The 18,571-nt window shown below is 56.4% G+C and overlaps 1 protein-coding gene across 10 annotated transcripts in view; it reads left to right on the top strand.

The window, feature by feature from the left end:
• CEP164 (centrosomal protein 164) overlaps nt 1-18,571 on the top strand; it is a 72,250-nt gene that overhangs the window by 48,479 nt on the left and 5,200 nt on the right. For 6 of the 10 annotated variants that reach the window (XM_081241432.1, XM_081241431.1, XM_081241426.1 and 3 more), the window contains 17 exons: nt 104-189; nt 1,209-1,376; nt 2,463-2,609; nt 4,192-4,329; nt 7,019-7,231; nt 10,988-11,119; nt 11,212-11,428; nt 12,301-12,378; nt 12,595-12,726; nt 13,088-13,210; nt 14,861-15,004; nt 15,415-15,498; nt 15,619-15,687; nt 16,033-16,208; nt 16,546-16,672; nt 17,034-17,101; nt 17,579-17,786. In XM_081241432.1, coding sequence (XP_081097558.1) covers nt 104-189; nt 1,209-1,376; nt 2,463-2,609; nt 4,192-4,329; nt 7,019-7,231; nt 10,988-11,119; nt 11,212-11,428; nt 12,301-12,378; nt 12,595-12,726; nt 13,088-13,210; nt 14,861-15,004; nt 15,415-15,498; nt 15,619-15,687; nt 16,033-16,208; nt 16,546-16,672; nt 17,034-17,101; nt 17,579-17,786 — 2,310 coding nt within the window. Of the gene's footprint in view, nt 1-103; nt 190-1,208; nt 1,377-2,462; nt 2,610-4,191; nt 4,330-7,018; nt 7,232-10,987; nt 11,120-11,211; nt 11,429-12,281; nt 12,379-12,594; nt 12,727-13,087; nt 13,211-14,860; nt 15,005-15,414; nt 15,499-15,618; nt 15,688-16,032; nt 16,209-16,545; nt 16,673-17,033; nt 17,102-17,578; nt 17,787-18,571 lie in introns of those variants that run through there. The other 4 variants (XM_081241427.1, XM_081241429.1, XM_081241430.1 and 1 more) reach the window with 4 other exon arrangements.

Genomic DNA, 18,571 nt, shown 5'->3' with positions numbered 1-18,571 from the left:
CAGTGCTTCCTCGTGGCATGAGAGTCAGCTGGAGGATTAAAGGACCCAATGCAGACCCCCCAACCCCCCAAAGTATACACTTTCCACTGCTACTTGCCTGCAGGCCCAGAGGTTGGGAAGAGAAGACAAGGATGCCAGCCAGTCCAGCCAAGATGAGCTGCAGAGCAAGAAGTCCAGAGGCTCGGAGAGGTATAGTGCGTGGGAGACCACCCTCAGGGACTTTGGGATGGCGTGGACCTGGGCAGAATTCCTGGCTTTGGTCTACGTACCTCAGTGTGCTCCTGCCTGAAGGCAGATGGTGAACTGACTGGATGGCCTTGCAAAGTCTGCGTGTGTGCGTGTGCGTGTGCGTGTGCGTGTGTGTGTATGCAAACCAAGTCAGGAGTGGGAGGTACTGCTGGAGCATATGGGGGTACTTTGTGCCCATAGCACCATTGTGGGGACAGGGCTCTGTCCTTTTCATCAGATTGGATGAAGCCTTGTGTGTCCCTGCTCGTGGGCCAGAGCTGGATGGCCTGCTCGAGGTCCAGGGGACCATGTTAGAGGGTTGATAGTGCAGCTCTGAGCTCCGAGCCAGGCCTTACCACATTAGAAATGGCTGCGGCTGTGTGTGTGTGTGTGTATGTATGTGTGTGTATGAGAGAGAGAGAGAGAGAGATTGGGAGACAGGAGCTTCCAGCTTCTCAGGCCTGAGCCCATGATAAGAGGGCTGCCACCCTGGAAGGGGAAGGGGGTGGTCATTCTACTTTTTGGACCTTGAAAAGCTATCAGCATTCTTACTTGAAGCTACAGCTTCCTGCATTGTCTATAGTCTGACCGTTTGAGTCTGGCTTCTCTTTTTCTCCCTCTTTTCTGCTCAGTTCTTCCACCCCCATCCCCTGCCCCCAACACACACACACACTCTCCCCGGCCCCAGTGATGGCAGGAATGCATACACCTGTGAGTGTGCCCAGCTCTCACTCCTGGGCCAAGCAAATACAGCCCAGGGACCTGGGAAGGCTGAGTATAGTCCAGGCAAAGGGAGAGCTCCAGAGGGAGTTCCTTCGTCCTGCTTTTCTGGCTGCTTTGGCCTCCGTGGGCTCTCCGTGGAGCTGGGGCCCTGGCTGAGGTCCAGCCCGCAGGAGGCATGGACCTCGGTCCCCGTACTCCACTCCCCAATTCTCCTGCTGCTGTCCGAGTGGAGGCCCTGACTCTGCTGCTCTGCCCAGGTTACCTCCTCCTCTTCTGCCTGGGGAGCGGCTCCAGAGTCCCCTTCACAGCCAGGCCATGGATGAAGGGCCTCCGCAGCCCCTGGAGGAGCAGCTGGAACAGAAGGGAGCAGAGGGGCCTGGGGAGGGCTCTGCAGGCAGCCCCACGCCCCCTGGTCCCCCGCAGAGGTAAGGGTGGGCTGGAAGCCTCCCAGGGGTGGCGTGGCGGGCCTGGAGAGGTGGGGAGAGCAGGGGGCGGGGTTGCAGCCTAAGCAGCGGCAACGGACGTTTCTGCTGAGTGTTTCACACGAGCTGGAGAGTTAGGAAATGTGCCTCTTCCTCGTCCTTGGCCTACAGCTAAAGTCGGGGTGCACAGTCTGATTAGGGGAGCTTAGAAACTCTGGAACTAGGAAGTATGTCTTGTGACCCAGCTGCCCTCCGGCCAGGCCCCGGGGCAGAGACTGCCGTCACCCTGGACTAGGCTGTTCCTGCCAGGGGGCCATTTCTCCCGGTCCCCACCTGCCAGCCCCCTCCTTCCCAGTAGTCATCCCACTGCTAGTCACTCAGCAAGCCTGTGGGGAGCCCTGCTGGGTGCAGGGCCCCGGGCTTCCCTGAGGCCAGCTAAGAGGACCTTCACTCCCTAGCCTGCTCCAGAGCCCGTGTAGACTTGCTAGTTTGTTCCCCTGGCAAGAGAGAGACGCTGGTCTTAGAGCTCATCTGGTTGGAATGAGTCACTGGGGGAGGCTGAGTAGCAGCCGTGTTTAGTCGGCAGCATCCACGGAACCCCTGCTGTGTGCAGAGCCCCTCCTGGGCACCATAACCATTCTGCATCCCACCTGGGATGCAAATCTCTGGTCCTTCAGTGTAAACTGCTCGGGGAGAGGCAGGGAGGGGAAATGGGATCTGAGACCTGAGATAGGGAAACCACAGGTCTTGCCGGGGCCGCTGCCGCCTTCGTCCCCATCACAGACCTTTGACCCCGAATGGGGTACACCTGGAGCCTCTCACCTTCCTCTGGCTTTTTTTTTTTTTTTTTTTTTGCGGTACGCGGGCCTCTCACTGCTGTGGCCTCTCCCGTTGCGGAGCACAGGCTCCGGACGTGCAGGCTCAGCGGCCATGGCTCACGGGCCCAGCCGCTCCGCGGCATGTGGGATCTTCCCGGACCGGGGCACGAACCCGTGTCCCCTGCATCGGCAGGCGGACTCTCAACCACTGCGCCACCAGGGAAGCCCCTTCCTCTGGCTTTAACACAGTTGCTTCCTTGTTGCTGTCAAGGGAGGAGATCCCAAGCCCACCTGCCGCCCACGAGCAGGGCGAGGAGCAGTGCTCCCAGGCCGAGGGGCCGGGCCCTGGGCAGGACGAGGCCGAGGAGCCCGAGGAGAAGGTGGCGGTCGGCTCCACCCTGCCCATCTCTGCAGAAGTGTAAGGGCCAGCTGTCATGTCTGTCTCTGCCCTCCACTGTGTGTGGATTACTTCAGTGCCCATCTGGTCTTGGGTGGTGGGGAGGGGATGCTCTGGCTCCGGCTGAAGGAGTGGATTGGAGGGAGAGTGAGTGAACCCTTGGTTCTGTGTGCAGCCCCCGGGGCTCCCCTGGTCAGCACCTGGGGTACAAGGCTGGAAGCGAGGGAGAGGGGGGAGGGTATCTCCTGGGTCATTAGCAGAAACCTGGTAAAGTGTGTTTTCCCCTCTACCAAGCACTGTTTTTCTTTGAAAAAATTATTGAGGTATTTATATACATGAAAGTACATACATCTGAAATGTCCAAGTCAGTGAGTGTTTACATACGTATACACCGTATCACAACCACCCAGATCATCTTCAGGACATTTCCATCCCTCCTGAAAGTTTCCTCAGGCCCCTTTCCTCTCAGTCCACCTGCCCTAGGTCACTGCTCTTCTAGCTTCTGTCCCATAGATTCGTTTTTCCAGTTCTCTAACTTCATGTGAATGGAATTATCCAGTACACGGTATATATCTTTTGTGCCTGGGTTCAAAGCTCCCCTGTGCTGTTGCACCAAGCACTTCTAAAACTTAGAAACCTTTCCGTTCTCCTGCCCTTTCTCACCCCTTTTAGAGATAAGGAAACTGAGGTTCAGGCAGGTGAAGTGATCTGCCCAAGGTCACGTCGCCAGTCGGTTGCAGAATTAGGACCTGAGCCCTCTAGTCACCTGAGCCGTCGACTTCTGACTCTTGCTCTGCAGCCACCGTGCCTTTTCTGTGCATGGAGAGAAACAGGTGTCAGGGTGATACAGGTTTTCCTGTCTGTGAACTGAGCGGTACAAAAGGATTAGGCGTCTTCAGGATTCGGGCTGACTGTTGAGCAGAGACAGGTTCGTGCACTGATTACTCACAGGAAGCGTCGCCGAGAGCTGGCGGGGCTCGTGGGTGCACGATCTCGTGTCATCGCTGTAGCGCTGCAGGAGTGATGTAGGGAAGGGGTACCCATGTTTCAGGTGGTGATATATCCCACAGTGACAGCTCTGCCCTTGAGGAATGACATAGCCTTCCCAGGTCCCCTGGGTGGCTGTGGGCAGCCAGATCAGGGTGCTTTTGATGACGACAGGAGGTGATTGGGGTTCAGAAACAGAACCCTCTGGGCAGAGGTCAGAGGGCATTTTCCCAGGGCTTCTGGAAGAGAAGCTGGCCAGTGAGGCTCTTCCTGGTTGCCTGGGCTGATGAGTCCCCTTCCTTTGTGTTTCTCCTCCCATCCCAGTGAGGCTGCCCCTGCTGGGGGTCTCTCTCCTGGACCACACAGTTTCAGTTTACACAACGCCCTTAGGAAATGGCTTCTGTTCCTTTCCTGAGTCTTCTCAGGCTCCATAACTTCCTTGTTATTAATCTTTACAGCTACGTTAAGAATGGATTGATTTTCTGGGATTCGTGGGGAGTGGCTCTGTGTCTGTGCCTCATTTGTATCCATGGGATTTTAATTTATGGAGGTGACTGAGTGACAACACAGAGAGGCCAATGCCACTGAAAGAAGAATTTATTCCTTATATTTCCAGAGAGAAGAGGGCATGCCACGCCAGGTGGGGCCACATGGGGAAGGACCAGAGTTGGTCAGGAGGCCGAAGAGGCGAGAAGGAAGAGCGTGACCCAGAGCCTTTATTGGGGTGTTCGTGGGAAGCAATGGGCGAGACGGGGTAAGTACCCTGAGCGAGTGGAGGGGCGGAAAGTTTGAATGATTTTGGAGGGCTCTGGGCCTGGTCTCTGGTTACCTGGTGCCTGGCCCTGGGTGATTCTAGGCATGGGAAATAGATCAGGAGATGGTAGGGGGTATAGGGATTGGTTGGTTTGCATGTGAAAGACTTATTCCCTTTGCTGTCTGTAAGGATTGGCCGATCTGGAAGGGGGCACCATCTCCTTGACCAGCCAGCTTTTTCAGATGCCATAACATCATGAAATACAGAAGATAAAAAGCATGATTAGTAGAGTCTGTCACCTGCATAGATATTGTCAATATGAATCAGGAGGAGTTCAGAGCAAAGGGCAGGTCAGGGAGTGCAGGCAGGGCTAGCAAGCAGCCACCGCTGTGCGTGCTTTATGGCCAGAGGCCTGGGTCTGGGAAACAAGAATACCCTTCCGTTTGTCATCCCAGCATCTTTCGTGAGGTGTGTATAGAGAGAGGGTGAATGAATTAAAACAATTGGGTTGAAAGTGAGCGGAGACAAGGTCCCTGCTAGTGATCTGAGTTTTAGTGGTACCCTGGCCATTTCAGGGCCATGGGTGTCATATCCTCCTCCCTCTCCTCCCTCCCTGCCCGCCTTCCCTCTTTGCTTTCCCTCATATGGCTCGGAGTAACTTGGTGGCCAGTCTGAAAGGACGACGCTCTTACTGAGCCTCTTCTTGGCCACTAACTGTTGCAAACTGGGTCTCACTGATGCTGATACCTGAGGAGTGGCCTAGAAATCGGACCTGCCTCTTCCTCTGGAGTCTTCAACTGCCCAGTTATCTCATAGATCTTTCAGGCTCACTGTTTGACCACCTTGGACCTAAGCTGGGAGTTTGGGATACTCGATCTTTAAAACAGGGACACGGAGAAGAGGCCCACTGAAAAGCAGCCCCATTTGCCTGCGTGCCAGACGTGCAGGCAGGCTCAGTGGTGCGTGCAGCCTGGGCACACACTGGCACACCGGCTGATGCCCCATCTCTCCGCAGCATCTGTCCCCAGGGCTCCACAAAGCTACATAGCCCACAGGGGAGAGAGACATTAAAAGGTACCATCTCAGGGAAAAAAGATGTTTTCAGCTCAGGTTGGAAATGAGTTGGAGGGTTGATGAGGCTGAGAGCTGCGGGGGGAGGCTCTTTCCGAGGGCGGAATTCTCAGAGGAGGTGGCGGCCACATCTTACATCTGCATCAGTCGGGCTGGGACAGGGGACTGAGAGGAAGCTGGGAACTGGAAGGGGGGAGATGGGCTTGGGAGCAGAAGAGAACTGAAGGCAGGACTCAAGACTGTTTCTGGTCTGAGTCATGATTTTAGGAAAGACCTTAATGATATTTCAGAGATATCAGTAGCCTTTTGTGTCTTCCTTCTCTCTCTGGCCTCAAGGGGCTGAAATGGAATTCCAGAGCCCTTGTTTACTTCTGCTGTTCTAATCTGATCCAGCCTGCTGCCTTCTGTCTGCTTCACTGTGGGAGCTGGGTGAGGAGGGGGTTTTACATCCCCAGCGGTGGACGGGGGACTGGCTCCCCTCTTGGACTCTGGCCCCTCTTGTCCTTGATTTGGACCACGCCCATATGCTGTTGGGGTCCACTGGGCCACCGTGCCAGGCCTGCCACAGCTGGAGCACCACGGGAGAAGGTGGTGGTTGGGTAGCCAGACCAATTTCTGATGTAAGATTTAGGGACCTGGGAATGCCAGCATGTCCTGGCCTTTAGGAAAGCCACTCTGGGAGGCAAAACACTTTATCCCACTTATGCTTTCATTGCTTAAAACGTCCTTGGGGTTTCTCTTTGGGTATTTCCTTTAAGAACCAGGATACAAGCAACATAACAGCCTTCATTATAGACATCTCTTTAACCGATACCAGTGTTCCTTATCTTACCACCCGCCTTAGGCATCCAGGTTAGAATTTCTTTTACACGTTTCCAAACAGTGACTTCACTCTAAGCAGATGAAGCTGTGGCATCATTGGGGAGATATAGAGCCTGGCATTCTGGTTGTGCTCTTGCTACTGTCTTTGGCTTAGGGAAGGGTCTCCTGCCCGGCTCCCTTGGCAGAGTGGGGAGGACGGTTTCCCACTCCTGGGCCTCCATGGACTATTCTAGGTCTCAGGGCTAGGAGTTCTAGCAGCGAGGAGACATGCTGCTGCTTCTCCCGCTGGCTCATACACACTGGCCTCTGTTCAGTTTGAGAGTCACAGAGCAGCCTCTGGGGACTTCCCAAACTGCCGGCCTAGAGCCTCAAGTAGCAGGGAGAGCCCTGGTAGGGAGTCGGAAACAGGGCCGTGAGCCACTCTGGGGAGGAATCCACGAGGGACAGAGCTTCGCTCTCTTTCTGCTGCCGCCAGCCCTTGAGCCACAGCTTGGCTGTTCACTCAGGCCACAACCTACCAGGTGCCCTGAGAGCCTCCTACGGGCCACCTCACATCCCCAGGCTCTGGGGGCCTTTGGCAGCCACCGTGGGGCTTGTCCTATAGAACAAATGCTGCCTGTGTCTTCGAGAGGGTAGCCTTGCTGCCCACCCTTGGGTACCTGATCTGCACTTACGATTCCTGACCCTGGGCCCTCTGTTAGGGTTCCGTATGTGCTGTTCTGTATCCGTATAAATCCTAGTGCCGAAAGGTGGGTGGATAGTAAACCCAGTGAAATGCTGCTTCCACCCTTGGCAGGCAATCTACAGAGCCTGCGGCTCCCCCAGAGCAGCTCTCAGAGGCTGCACTGAAGGCCTCGGAGGAGGTGGTGGCCCAAGAACTCGAGCAAGGGCAGAGGTGGCTCCTGGAGTCCAAGCAAGAGAAGATGCAGCGGCTGCAGGAGAAGCTGTGGCAGGAGGAGGAGGCGGAGACCCTGCAGCTTCACCGGCAGAAAGAGAAGGCGGTGCTCAGGTCCTGCCCTGCTCCCAGCCCAGCCGCCCCGGCTGTGCGGGGACACCCTCCTCCCACCCTGGCAGCCACGGGGATGCCCGGGGCCCCTCCAGGACTGCTCCTCAGTGGCCCATGTGGAGGGGTGGGCTCCCTGGCCAGGGCTCGTGCCTTTCCTCTTTTTCGGGAGGACTTGGGAGGCGTGATCATAATAAGGGTAGCTAACATTTTTTGAGAGATTACACTGATCCATATACTTTTTTTTTTTTTTTTTTTTCTGTGGTACACGGGCCTCTCACTGTCGTGGCCTCTCCCGTTGCGGAGCACAGGCTCTGGACGCGCAGGCTTAGCGGCCATGGCTCATGGGCCCAGCCGCTCCGCGGCATGCGGGATCCTCCCGGACCGGGGCACGAACCCGCGTCCCCTGCATCGGCAGGCAGACTCTCAACCACTGTGCCACCAGGGAAGCCCCTGATCCATATACTTTATGTCTATTAATTTGTTCAGTCCTCGGAATGGCCCTTATGAGGTGTCGTCATCAACTCTGTTTTGTAGCATCTATAATACAGACAAAGAAACTGAGGCACAGAAAAGTTAAGTAGCTTGTCCCAGGTATGGAGGCTCGTAAGCAGCAGAGCCTGGATTAACCCAGGTGGTTTGTCTCCAGAGAACAACTACATTGTCCTCTCTCTTGGGAGTCAGGGCCCTGTTGGAACCCAGTGAGATAGGGAAGGGCTACGTGATATGGTGTGAGGTGCTCTCAGACCCAGAAGTTTCTATGTGGGTTCCTACTCTTTGAGTAGCTGTCTGTGAGGCCCTAGACAAATGTGACATGGAAGCCTGGGCTGGGCCTGCGTGTACAGGATTGTGTGTATGTATGCTGGAGTTTTATTTTTATAGGAAAAGGCAGTTCAGGGCTGGCATGATGGCTCCACAGAGTCACCAGGTCCCTGGTCTCCTTTCATCTCTCTGCCATCTTTAGTGCTGGGTTTTACTCTCAGGGTCTCTTTACAGTCCAGTATAGCTGCTGGATCTCCAGCCATCGTATCTGTGCTCCAGGCAGGAAGATTAGGGGCACCTTCTAGCTCATTCAGTCCCTTTGAAGGCGCTTTCCTGGAAACTTTACCCAATAACTTCTGCTTATTCTTTAAAGGAGTTTTCCTGGAAACTTTACCCAATAATTTCCACTTACATCTGGCTGGCTACCCCTGGTTGCAAAGGGTAACTGGGAAATGTAGTCCTTCAGCTGGTCCTCTGTACCTGATAGAAAAAAATCAGGGTTCTCTTAGTAAAGAAAAATGGGAGAATGGATATTGAGAGGGTAATAAGCAACCTCTGTCACAGTCCCAGGATGGGAAAGGTGCTACAAAAAGATGTTAATATATTTCACTTACTTGGCAATTAAACTACAGGCTAAATCTTGTCCTCTTGGACAGAACATCTGAAAGTGCTAGAGACTTGCTATTTTTCTATCATATGTAGCAAAGACTTATAAAAATATTTATGCTTAATTTAGAGAAACTAACAAAACCAACACCCAACTACCCAGAGGGTTGGAGACAGTCTCTCTCATTAGCCCAACACAGGATCTACTGACCCTGGGTCCATCCTTATGTCACCCCTCCTGGATCCCCAGCCAGAGTGCATCCCAGAGAACAGATCTTCCCACAGCATCCTCCTCTTCCAGCCAACTGAAACTTGGGACGGGGGCCCACCCAAACAGGGTGCGACTCAGCTTACCTTGAGAGACAGTGCCTGGGAAGAAATCCCCGTGGTGTCTCCCTGCCCATCTACCAGGCTCCTCTCTCTTCCCGGTCACCCTCAGCTGGGCTGACTGTGCCTTTTGTCCCTCCCCAAACCCCCCAACTGCAGAGGGGACCTCCCAGAGACCTCTCAAGTTGTGGTGAAAACCAGCCTGCCAAAAGTGTCCAACTCAGGGCCTGAAACACAGTAGCTGCTCAATAAATGGTGGCTCTTGATTGTAAATATTTTCAGTCGAAATCAGTACAGTGTCAGCAGTCTTGACTAAGTGGTTTCTCTGTGGGCAGTGCCTTGCCTGGCTGTCTTCAAAGTAGTCTATCACGAGAACCCTGTTTCTGTTTACGTGTGAGCCTTTCTGAGGGGTGGGGCCTCCTCTCTGCTGGGAGACTGCCACTAGGTAGAAATTTCTGGAAACCCCAGCTGACCTTGTAGCAAATATTTCTCAAATGAGAAAGCAGGCAGGAAGGCAGACAGGCTAACTCTCAGTTTCTTTAGTTACAAAATGAGGAGGTTGAGTTTAGTTGTAACATGAAGAGAGAGAGTTGTAAAATGCAGGACTTAACCTCTAAAGACCCTTCCAGCTCTGCCATTCTGCAGTGCTACATGTAACATTTGGCCACGGGATGAAGAGAAAGGGTTTCTGGGGAATCTAGAAGGAAGGATTTTTACTTCACTCAAATTTTCTCTCATCATGGAAGAGAGCAGTGGTGCTGATAACTTAAAATAGGAAATGAACCTAAATCTTTTCTGGCTTTGGAATTCACTCCAGAAGCTTTTCAAAGAAACTGTCTTCTGAATCATGCATAGCACACAGCCCCTGGTCACGTGGGGGCCGCAGGAGGGTTGTCTGCTTGGGATGAGATGGTTACTATCGTTAGTCTGCAAGTAAGACACCCCTCATAGATAATCAAAGCTTGCTTGTAGTTTAGGCCTGGGTGATACTGTTCAAATTCAACAAACATGCATTGAGTATCTACTTCGTATCTGTTACTGCGTTTGGCACTTAGGATAAAACAGGTTTTAAGACAAGACTCTTTCTCTGGAGAAGCTTCCAGGCTTGTAAGGAAAACACACATACAAAAGATTAATTAATTATTGTGCAGTGTGATGCGTGGCACCGAGGGCATGGATAAGAAAGGTCCTCATATAAAGTGTGTTGGGAGCAGAAAGGTAACTGATGAACTTGGAAAGACTTCTCTGAGAGGAGGGAGCTGGGTGTTGGACAAGGAACATGGGTTCGTCAGGTAGGAAAGGGGATTCTAGATGGGGGAACCAGCGTGAACAAAGGCCAAGAGGCAGGGAAGAGTGTAGTGGGGTTTAGAGGGGGTGGCTCATCTGCTGTGGCCAGAGCTGGGCTGGAGTCAGACTGGATCCCCCCTTGAGTGAACGCCACCGAGGTGAACCTGGAGGCCGAGGGGAGCCTTTGGCAGAAATGCTGTGCTGGGATCAAGGAGCCTGCAATCTGCTTCTGGCGGCAAAGAGCAGGTGGTTCATAGCCCCTCTAACCCGGGGAGGTATTAGAGGGCGGCAGCAGGACCCAGAGGCTGAGGTTAGACTCGTCTTTAAGGCTTAGGAAGCTTCAGACCTCCCTGGTGGTGCAGTGGTTAAGAATCCGCCTGCCAGTGCAGGGGACACAGGTTTGAGCCCTGGTCCAGGAAGATCCCACATGTCATGTAGCGACTAAGCCCGTGTGCCACAACTACTGAGCCCATGTGCCACAACTACTGAAGCCTGCATGTCTAGAGCCCGTGCTCTGCAACAAGAGAAGCCACCGCAATGAGAAGCCCGCGCACCGCAACGAAGAGTAGCCCCCACTCGCTGCAACTAGAGAAAGCCTGCGTGCAGCAACAAAGACCCAAGGCAGCCAAAAATAAATAATGAATTAAAAAAAAAAAAAAAGACTTAGGAAGCTTCACAGGCAGGCTACGGGCTTTTGGGGGTCGAGAGCCAGGGGTTATGCCTAAAACAGGGAAGGCCTTGTGGTCCCGCCAACAAACTTGCCTTTGCTTTGCTTCACAGTTCCCTGACGGAGCAGCTGCAGAGAGCCACCGAGGAAGAGGAGAGCCTGGTGACAGAGAAGGAAGGCCAGAGGCTGTCCCGGCTCTGCGCCCAGGTGCAGTGCAGCGTGGAAGCGGATAAGGACCAAATCAGGTGAGTGCGGGCTGTGGGCTGCCCGGCCCCCTGGAGGTCCACCCCCGCCTCCCCCAGTGCCCAGGCCCATCCTCACCCGCTTGTCTGCCCAGGGCCAAGCACGAGGCTTCCCTGCAGAGGCTGCGAGAAGAGCTGGAGTCTCTACAGAAGGCTGAGAGGGCCAGCTTGGAAGAGAGAAACAGGCAGACGCTGGAGCGTCTCAGGGAAGACATGGAGGCTTCGGAGAAGAGAGAGCAGGCCTCCCTGAACGCGGAGAAGGAGAGGGCCTTGCAGCAGCTGAGGGAGCAGCTGGAAGGGGAGAGGAAAGACGTGAGCGGCCCCCTCCCCGCCCCGTGTGATCCTGGGCTGCCTGGGGAGGGACTGAGCGCTGAGGAAGAGGAAGCGCCAGCCTTGGGGCGCAGGGTGGGGAGCCAGATGGAGAGCGGGTGTCCGTGTGGATGGACAACGAGACGTTGGGCCGGCTGTCTGGGCCCGTGTGGTCCTGGCCTTTGGATTTGGGAAGATTTCATGACTGAAAGAACTTAAACCAGACCAGAGCTCTTGAGACAAAGGGGCCCTGTCCTTGTCCTTGTCCCTGAGGGGCCGCTGTGAGGACCTCGCGTTTCTCTCCTTTCCTCCCCGGCCTCAGCGTGAGAGGCTAGCCCGCTCAGAGGATTTTTTTCTCCTTTGTCCTTACTCCCTGTCCCTCCAGTCCAGTGGGTCTGTCTCTAGGTAAGAGGCTGAAGTAGGTAATAGGCCACGTGGGACTTTTGTTTTCTTTTGGTGATGGGTGGAGTTTCAGCTCTCAGGCCCGGGGAGCCTGCAGCGAGGCATGCGGGTGTGGGGACGTCATTGTACTGCACGCGCTCTGGGAAGTGGTGCTGAGATGTGCAGGCCTCCCTGCCTGGCGCTTATGCACAGGCAGGAGTGTTGCCTATGTACCGGTGGCCTAGAGGCAGGGGAATGGAAGCCGTGGCCAAGCCTTGCTGAAAGGCCCCTCCACTCTGGCCTTCATGTCCCTGTTCGTTTGTGAGGTGCAGACTTGAGGGACAGTTATTTCGGAGGAACAAAGATGTGCCTGCGGTTCCCCTTGAGTGCTTAGCTCAAGAGGCATTGGGGTTGGTCTTCTGGCTCTTCCTCGTCTCAGGTCGGAGCCCAGCCAGCCTGCCCTGTGTCCTCACAGGCCCTCTGTTCTGCCCCAGGCGGTGGCAGCGCTGGAGAGGGAGCACAGGGCGGAGCTGGAGCGGCTCTCTTCCTCGCTGGAGGCCAAGCACAGGGAGGTGAGGGGCGGTGGCCCTGGCCGGCGGGGCAGACCCTGGGCATCCTGGGGTGTGAGCCGCGGGACCCCTTCCCCCGCACCCCGTCCCCTACGGGGGGAGTCTCCCTCTCCTGCAGCCCCCGGGGGATGGGTGCTGGGACCCTGGGAAGCGAGTCCCCTGCGGCCACTCTGCAGTGCTCTCTGCGGGTCACGCTGCCCTGTGCGGCTGCCTCCTCAGGTGGTCTCCAGCCTCCAGAAGAAGATGGAGGAAGCTCATCAGAAAGAGGAAGCCCAGCTGCAGGAGAGCCTTGGGCGGGCAGAGCAGAGAGCTCATCAGAAAGTTTACCACGTTCTCGAGTATGAGCAAGAGGTGAGTGCTGGTCTGCTCCTTTGACTCTGTGTACCTGTCGTGGACACTCTGACGGTCGGCCGAGCCATCCTGGCCCAGGGGTCCTCTGCTTTGCTTTGGACAGCTCAGCTGGGGTCAGGACTTCAGGGTCCGTTTTTATGCCTTAGTTCCCCGGAGGCCAAGTGCTTCTCCACCCCCATGCCCTATATGTGAGGAGGAGGGCGTGCTGGGTGTGGCCATGTGTATGTCACCTGACGTGTGCACGTGGGGACGTTGGGGAGGTTGTGTCACATGTGTGTATGAGTCCCTTCAAGTGCTTCAGTCCCCGGGTGCTGCTCCAGCCTCAGTCCTGCATGTCACATCCCTGCTGCCTGCCCTGCAGCTCAGTGGCCTCCTGAGAGAGAAGCGCCAGGAGGTGGAGAGGGAACACGAGAGGAAGATGGACAAGATGAAGGAGGAGCATCAGCGAGTGGTGGCTGAGGCCAGGGAGCAGTATGAAGCCGAGGTGACCTCACCATGTTCCCTGGCATGTGCATGTGCGTGCATGCGTGCGTGCACACACACACACACACACCGGGGTCTCACACCCACACACACCCACACACCCCGAGGTGACTTCACCACGTTCCCTGGCACGTGCATGTGCGTGCACGCACACACACACACACCACACACACCCCGAGGTGACTTCACCATGTTCCCTGGCACGTGCATGTGTGTGCACGTGTGCGCACACACACACACACACCACACCCCGAGGTGACTTCACCACGTTCCTTGGCACGTGCGCACCCCCCACACACACACCCCCACACACACCACACACACACAGACACAACACACTCCAGGGTCACACACACACACACCCCCCACACACACACCCCCACACACAGACCGGGGGTCTCACACACATACACACACACCACACACACATACACACACCACACACACACCCCGAGGTGACTTCACCACGTTCCCTGGCACGTGCATGTGCACGCGCGCACACACACACATGTGTGCGCGCGCGCGCGCACACACACACACACACACACACACACACACACCCCGGGGTCATTCCCAGCGGGCCAGAGGGCCTGGGAAGGGGACCACCTGTGGTCAGGGATGGTGGGAGGCTTTCTTTCCTGGCACCCTGCAATGGTGAGATCGTGTTTTGCCTTTTTACTAAAGCATTAGGTGAGGAGTGATTTCTCCCCATCAGCAGGCTGCACTTTGCTCTCATATTAATAATAGCCGACGTGTATTGAGCTTGTACGACGTGCCGGGCACTGTCCTAACCTCTTTGTATATTACCTCATTTAGTCCTCACGGCACTCTCAGGGGGTTCATACTATCATTATCTCCATTTTAAAAAGAGGGAACTGAGGCTTGGGGAGTGTAAGCAACTCTCCCAAGCCCACCCTTGCTAGTAAGTAGAGGAGCTAGGATTCAAGCCAGACTGTCTGACTACAAAGTCTTCAAGTTTAACCACCCAACACCGTGCCGCCAGGGTTAATAGAAATTCCAGGACACCAGGAAATAGACTGGCGAGAGCCAGCCAATATTTAGATATTATCTGCCCAACTTCAGCCTTCGGTGGGAACGTTCAGTGACTTAAGTGGACCCATGCCGGCTTGCTCACATTGGGGGTGGACGAGGGGGAGGGCTGGTGGCTGACTTTAGCCCGGAGCCAGGCCTCTACCCGGGGTTTCTAGGCTACTCCTCCAGTAACTGGAACCGGTATCCCAGACTCTTTGCACCAGGGCAGAAATAGGGGCCCGTCGTGGTGAAATGTAGTTGACTCCCTTCCCAAACCAGTTCTGCCCTTGCTGAGGAAGAGTGAGAATTTAGTAACGGTCTCTCTTCCCTTAAGGAAGGAAGGCTGTACGTGCAGGGGTGGTGGGAGAGGCCGGCTTCCACCCAGGGATTTCTCAGCACGTCTGACCAGCGTTGTTTCAGCAGCAGAGAGCCGGGGTGCAGGCTTTCTGGGGGCGGGACCTCGCCATCCTCGGTGCTCTCCTGCTTTTCTCCAAGAGCCGGCCTTAGAGGCCTGTTGGGGTCCCTGATGGCACTGACCCAAGGCTGCAGGGTGGGCTGTGGTTTTAGGGGTGGGAGGGGCGGCTGTGGTTTCCCACCGGTGGCCCCACTGTCCGTGCAGGAGAGGAAGCAGCGGGCCGAACTCCTGGGGCACCTGACAGGAGAGCTGGAGCGCCTGCGCAGGGCCCACGAGCGGGAGTTGGAGACAGCGAGGCAGGAGCAGGACCGGCAGCTCGAGGACCTGCGGCGGCGGCCCCGGGAGCAGGTGGGGGCCCTGGACTGACGGTCGCTTGGGGCCCGCCCTGCCCGACCCCTCCACCCTGGGTAGAAAAGTGCTGGGGGCCGGCACTGCAGCAGCAACAGACGGAGCCTGACAGCTTCAGGGGTGGGGGTCTCTCACTGGCCATGCGCAAGCTGGGGCATCCTTGCGCTTTTGTTTTCTGGGCCGGAGAGCATCCCCAGGACTAGAGGTGGAGGCCTTCGCCTCTCCTTGCCCCTGCTGAAATAGACGAGAGGCGGTGCTGTGCTGGGAGGCTGTGGGGGCAAGTGGGGGAAGCCAGCCCAGCTTGGAGCGGGTGGTATGGGGTGGTAGGTCCCAAACCCCTCCTGCCGCTCAGCGCGTGCCTGTGCTCTTGCTACGCTCACGTCTTTCTCTCCACCTACACTTTTGTGCAGGAAAGGAAACTCCAAGATTTAGAGGTGGAGCTTGAAACCAGAACCAAGGACGTCAAGGCCAGATTGGCTCAGCTGGATGTCCAGGTGCGGGAGCGGGGGCGGAGGACAGGTTCTCGGGGACCCTGGACCTTGGAGTCAGCTTCCCCAGGAGAGGACCCGGGGCCCGGAGATGGCCAAATGGCCGGTCCTTTCCTTCGCCCGCAGGAGGAGGCCGCCCGGAAGGAGAAGCAGCAGCTCCTCGATGTGCAGAGGCAGTTTGCGCTGGAGAGCGAGGTTTGTCGGCCGCTCCTGTCCTCCCTCCTCTATCTCCCCTATTCCATTTCCTTCCTTCCCCCACCCCTTTGTTCACCTGATCTGTCCACGGAGTTGGGTTCCAGACTATGTTGGCTGCTATTGCACAAATAGCTCCAGCGTGTGGGACCAGCTCAGGAGCCGCTGGGGGTGGGCCTGGTGGGGGACACTGCCGCTGAAGGCAGACACAGGCCTTCAGTGGGCCTGGTTCCATCCTCTCCCCATCGCTCTTCCCTGTTGTCTGGTGCTGCCCGCTCCTTGCCTGCCCCGCCCCGCCCCCCCACCCCCCATGTCTCTGGGTGTGTCTCTCTTTCCTCCTGCCCCCAGGAAGCCGCAGCCACCCATCAGCACCTGGAGGAGGCAAAGAAGGAGCACAGCCACCTGCTGGAGTCAAACCGGCAGCTCCGAAGAATCCTCGAGGAGCTTCAGGCCCGCAAATTGGAGCTGGAGTCCCAGGTGGATTTGCTGCAGACCCAGAGTCAGAGGCTGCAGAAGCGTGTCAGGTGGTCTGTACCCCTGCATTTAGCCACCCCTACTACCTCTCGCCTGCCCTCTGACCTCTGCTGCTCGTGGGCCCTGTCTGCTCACGGCCCAGCTAACAGGCAGAGGTGGGGCCGGGTGGAGGGGCTGCGTTTTGTAGGGAGTCGTGGCTGTGAGTAGCCGGGGGCCCCCGGTTCTACTGTTCCCGCCCCAGCTCTGCCTCCAGGGTCTTTGACAGGAGTGAAGGGATGGAGGTGGTTCTCCCCCCTTCCCCCCAGGAGTCCTGACAGTGTGCTGCCTGGCCTGCTTCGTCATGTGACCCTGCCTCCCCCCACCTCCCCCCCTCGTCCCCCACCACAGTGACCTGGAGGCCAAAGCTCAGAGGAAGCAGGACTTGTTGAAAGAGCTGGCGGTAGAGGAGGGTAATGCTTCCCCACGTTTTGAGCCTGATCTCCACATTGAGGACCTGAGGAAATCCCTTGGGACGGTGAGCTTTTCTGTGCCTTGGGAGGGTCAGGGTGGCTGGGCTAGGGCAAGGCTCCAGGCACCAGGAGGGGGTGGGCCTCCAAGAGTGCACCGGGAGGGGCTGGGCCACCGGGGCGTGGGGCTCCAGGAAGGTTCTGGGCTCCTGGAGGGGTCCTGGCTCTGTTCTGCATAGAACCTTAGCCTCCTATTCTTATCATTCCTAGTCCCCTTCTCCATCCGTCAGATTATATCTGTAAGTGAATAGTCCAGCAGCTGGCAGAACCATTTCTGTGTCTGGGCCACTAGGAGGGACTTCGGGGTCCTTGGAGCCTGTAGTGTATCTGATGTTACCTTCAATGAGCCTTTTCTACTGTGTGTCCTAGAACCAGACTAAAGAGGTATCCTTTTCCCTCTCCCAGAGCAAGGAGGAGACCGACTTGTCCTTGGACAGGTGAGTTCCAATAACCTGTCTTATTTTGCATTGAGGATGCCAGGAAGGGGTAAGTGAGTGCCTGCGTCACAGAGCCGGGGTGGACTGAAACGTGACGGCGGTCTCCAGTGGGGCTCGGTTCAGGGAAGGGGACCTGGGTGCCTGAGGAATCATCTCTGACAAGCCAAGAAGGTGCCCATGGTGATCTCTGGCATCTGCTGACCTCTGCTTGTGGGTCAGGCTGATGGGAGTGTCTGGCCATCTCTGGAGGCCTCAGGCGCGCTCCCTTTCACAGTCAGGGTGGGAGGACTCAGCCCAGCACGTGCCCCACGCTCTGTGGGTATTTAGTGGCGACGTCCCCGCACTCTGCCCAGCCCTAGCACCGCAGTCTGTGCTCAGGATGGGCATCTGCTGGGGAAGTGGTCGTGACCCACAGCAGGGGTTCTCAGAGGGTGTGTTTCCCCCTCCAACCCCCTGCCCTGGCCTGTCCCCCCGCAGCGCCCGGCACTACCTCTCTGCCGAGGGGGTAGCTCTCTGCAGCGCCAAGGAGTTCCTGGTCCGGCAGACGCGCTCCATGCGGAGGCGGCAGACAGCTCTGAAGGCCGCCCAGCAGCACTGGCGCCACGAGCTGGCCAGCGCTCAGGAGGCGGCCAAAGACCCGCCAGGCACCAAGGCCCTGGAGGACATGTGCAAGGACCTGGAGGAGGTCAGGAGCCCGGGGGAGGGCCTGCTAGACATGTGGGGGAGGCCTGGGGCAGCCGGCAGCAGTCCCTTTGGGCTCGCCCTCAGTTGATCATTCTGGGGACTCCACGAGAGTGGTCACATGGGCCTTGGGGTCACTGGACAAGTCTAGGGAGACCGGACAGGAGATCCAGGATACGATCTCCACGAGGATGGAAGCTTCCCTACATTTATGTGCCAGTGCAGTGTGTGCAATGCTTTCTCTAATAGGAAGTCATTTGGGCCTCACAATATCCATAGATGACGTGCAAGGCAGTAGTGGTATTCCCCTTTTCTAGGGGAAGACGAGAGAAGTTCCACAGTGCTTGGCCGTTCCATCACACTCAAGACTTCACTCATAAGTGAAAATCTTTTGAGTGCACTCGGCATAAGCTTGAGTTACTTCTCTGGTTTCCTTCTCTGAGACCCTAATTTGCAATGAAAGGCAGAGACTTCGTGGTTATTATCAGTGGGATCACAGCTCTCTCTGCCATTCGAGGGTCTTGGCAGACGATCATACATGGTCCCTTAGAATTCTGATGGTGCTCAGAGCTGGTGAGTGAGCTGTGGCCCCTAAGCCGGGCTGGGGGGCGGCAGAGGGCAAGAGGCTGGTCCCGATAGAGGGGCAGCCTTCCCAGAGACCTCTGCATGCTACCCCCAGGCCCTGTCATTGCTCTGCTGAATCCTTCCTGCTGCTGCTGATAGTATTGGTAGTTGGAGCAGTGATCATAATAACCATTTGGTTAACAGTAACCATTTGAGAATTTATTA

Source organism: Mesoplodon bidens (assembly GCF_964165515.1).
Source record: "Mesoplodon bidens genome assembly, chromosome: 7".
Lineage (NCBI taxonomy): Eukaryota > Metazoa > Chordata > Mammalia > Artiodactyla > Ziphiidae > Mesoplodon > Mesoplodon bidens.
This window is presented reverse-complemented; position numbering and strand designations above follow the sequence as displayed.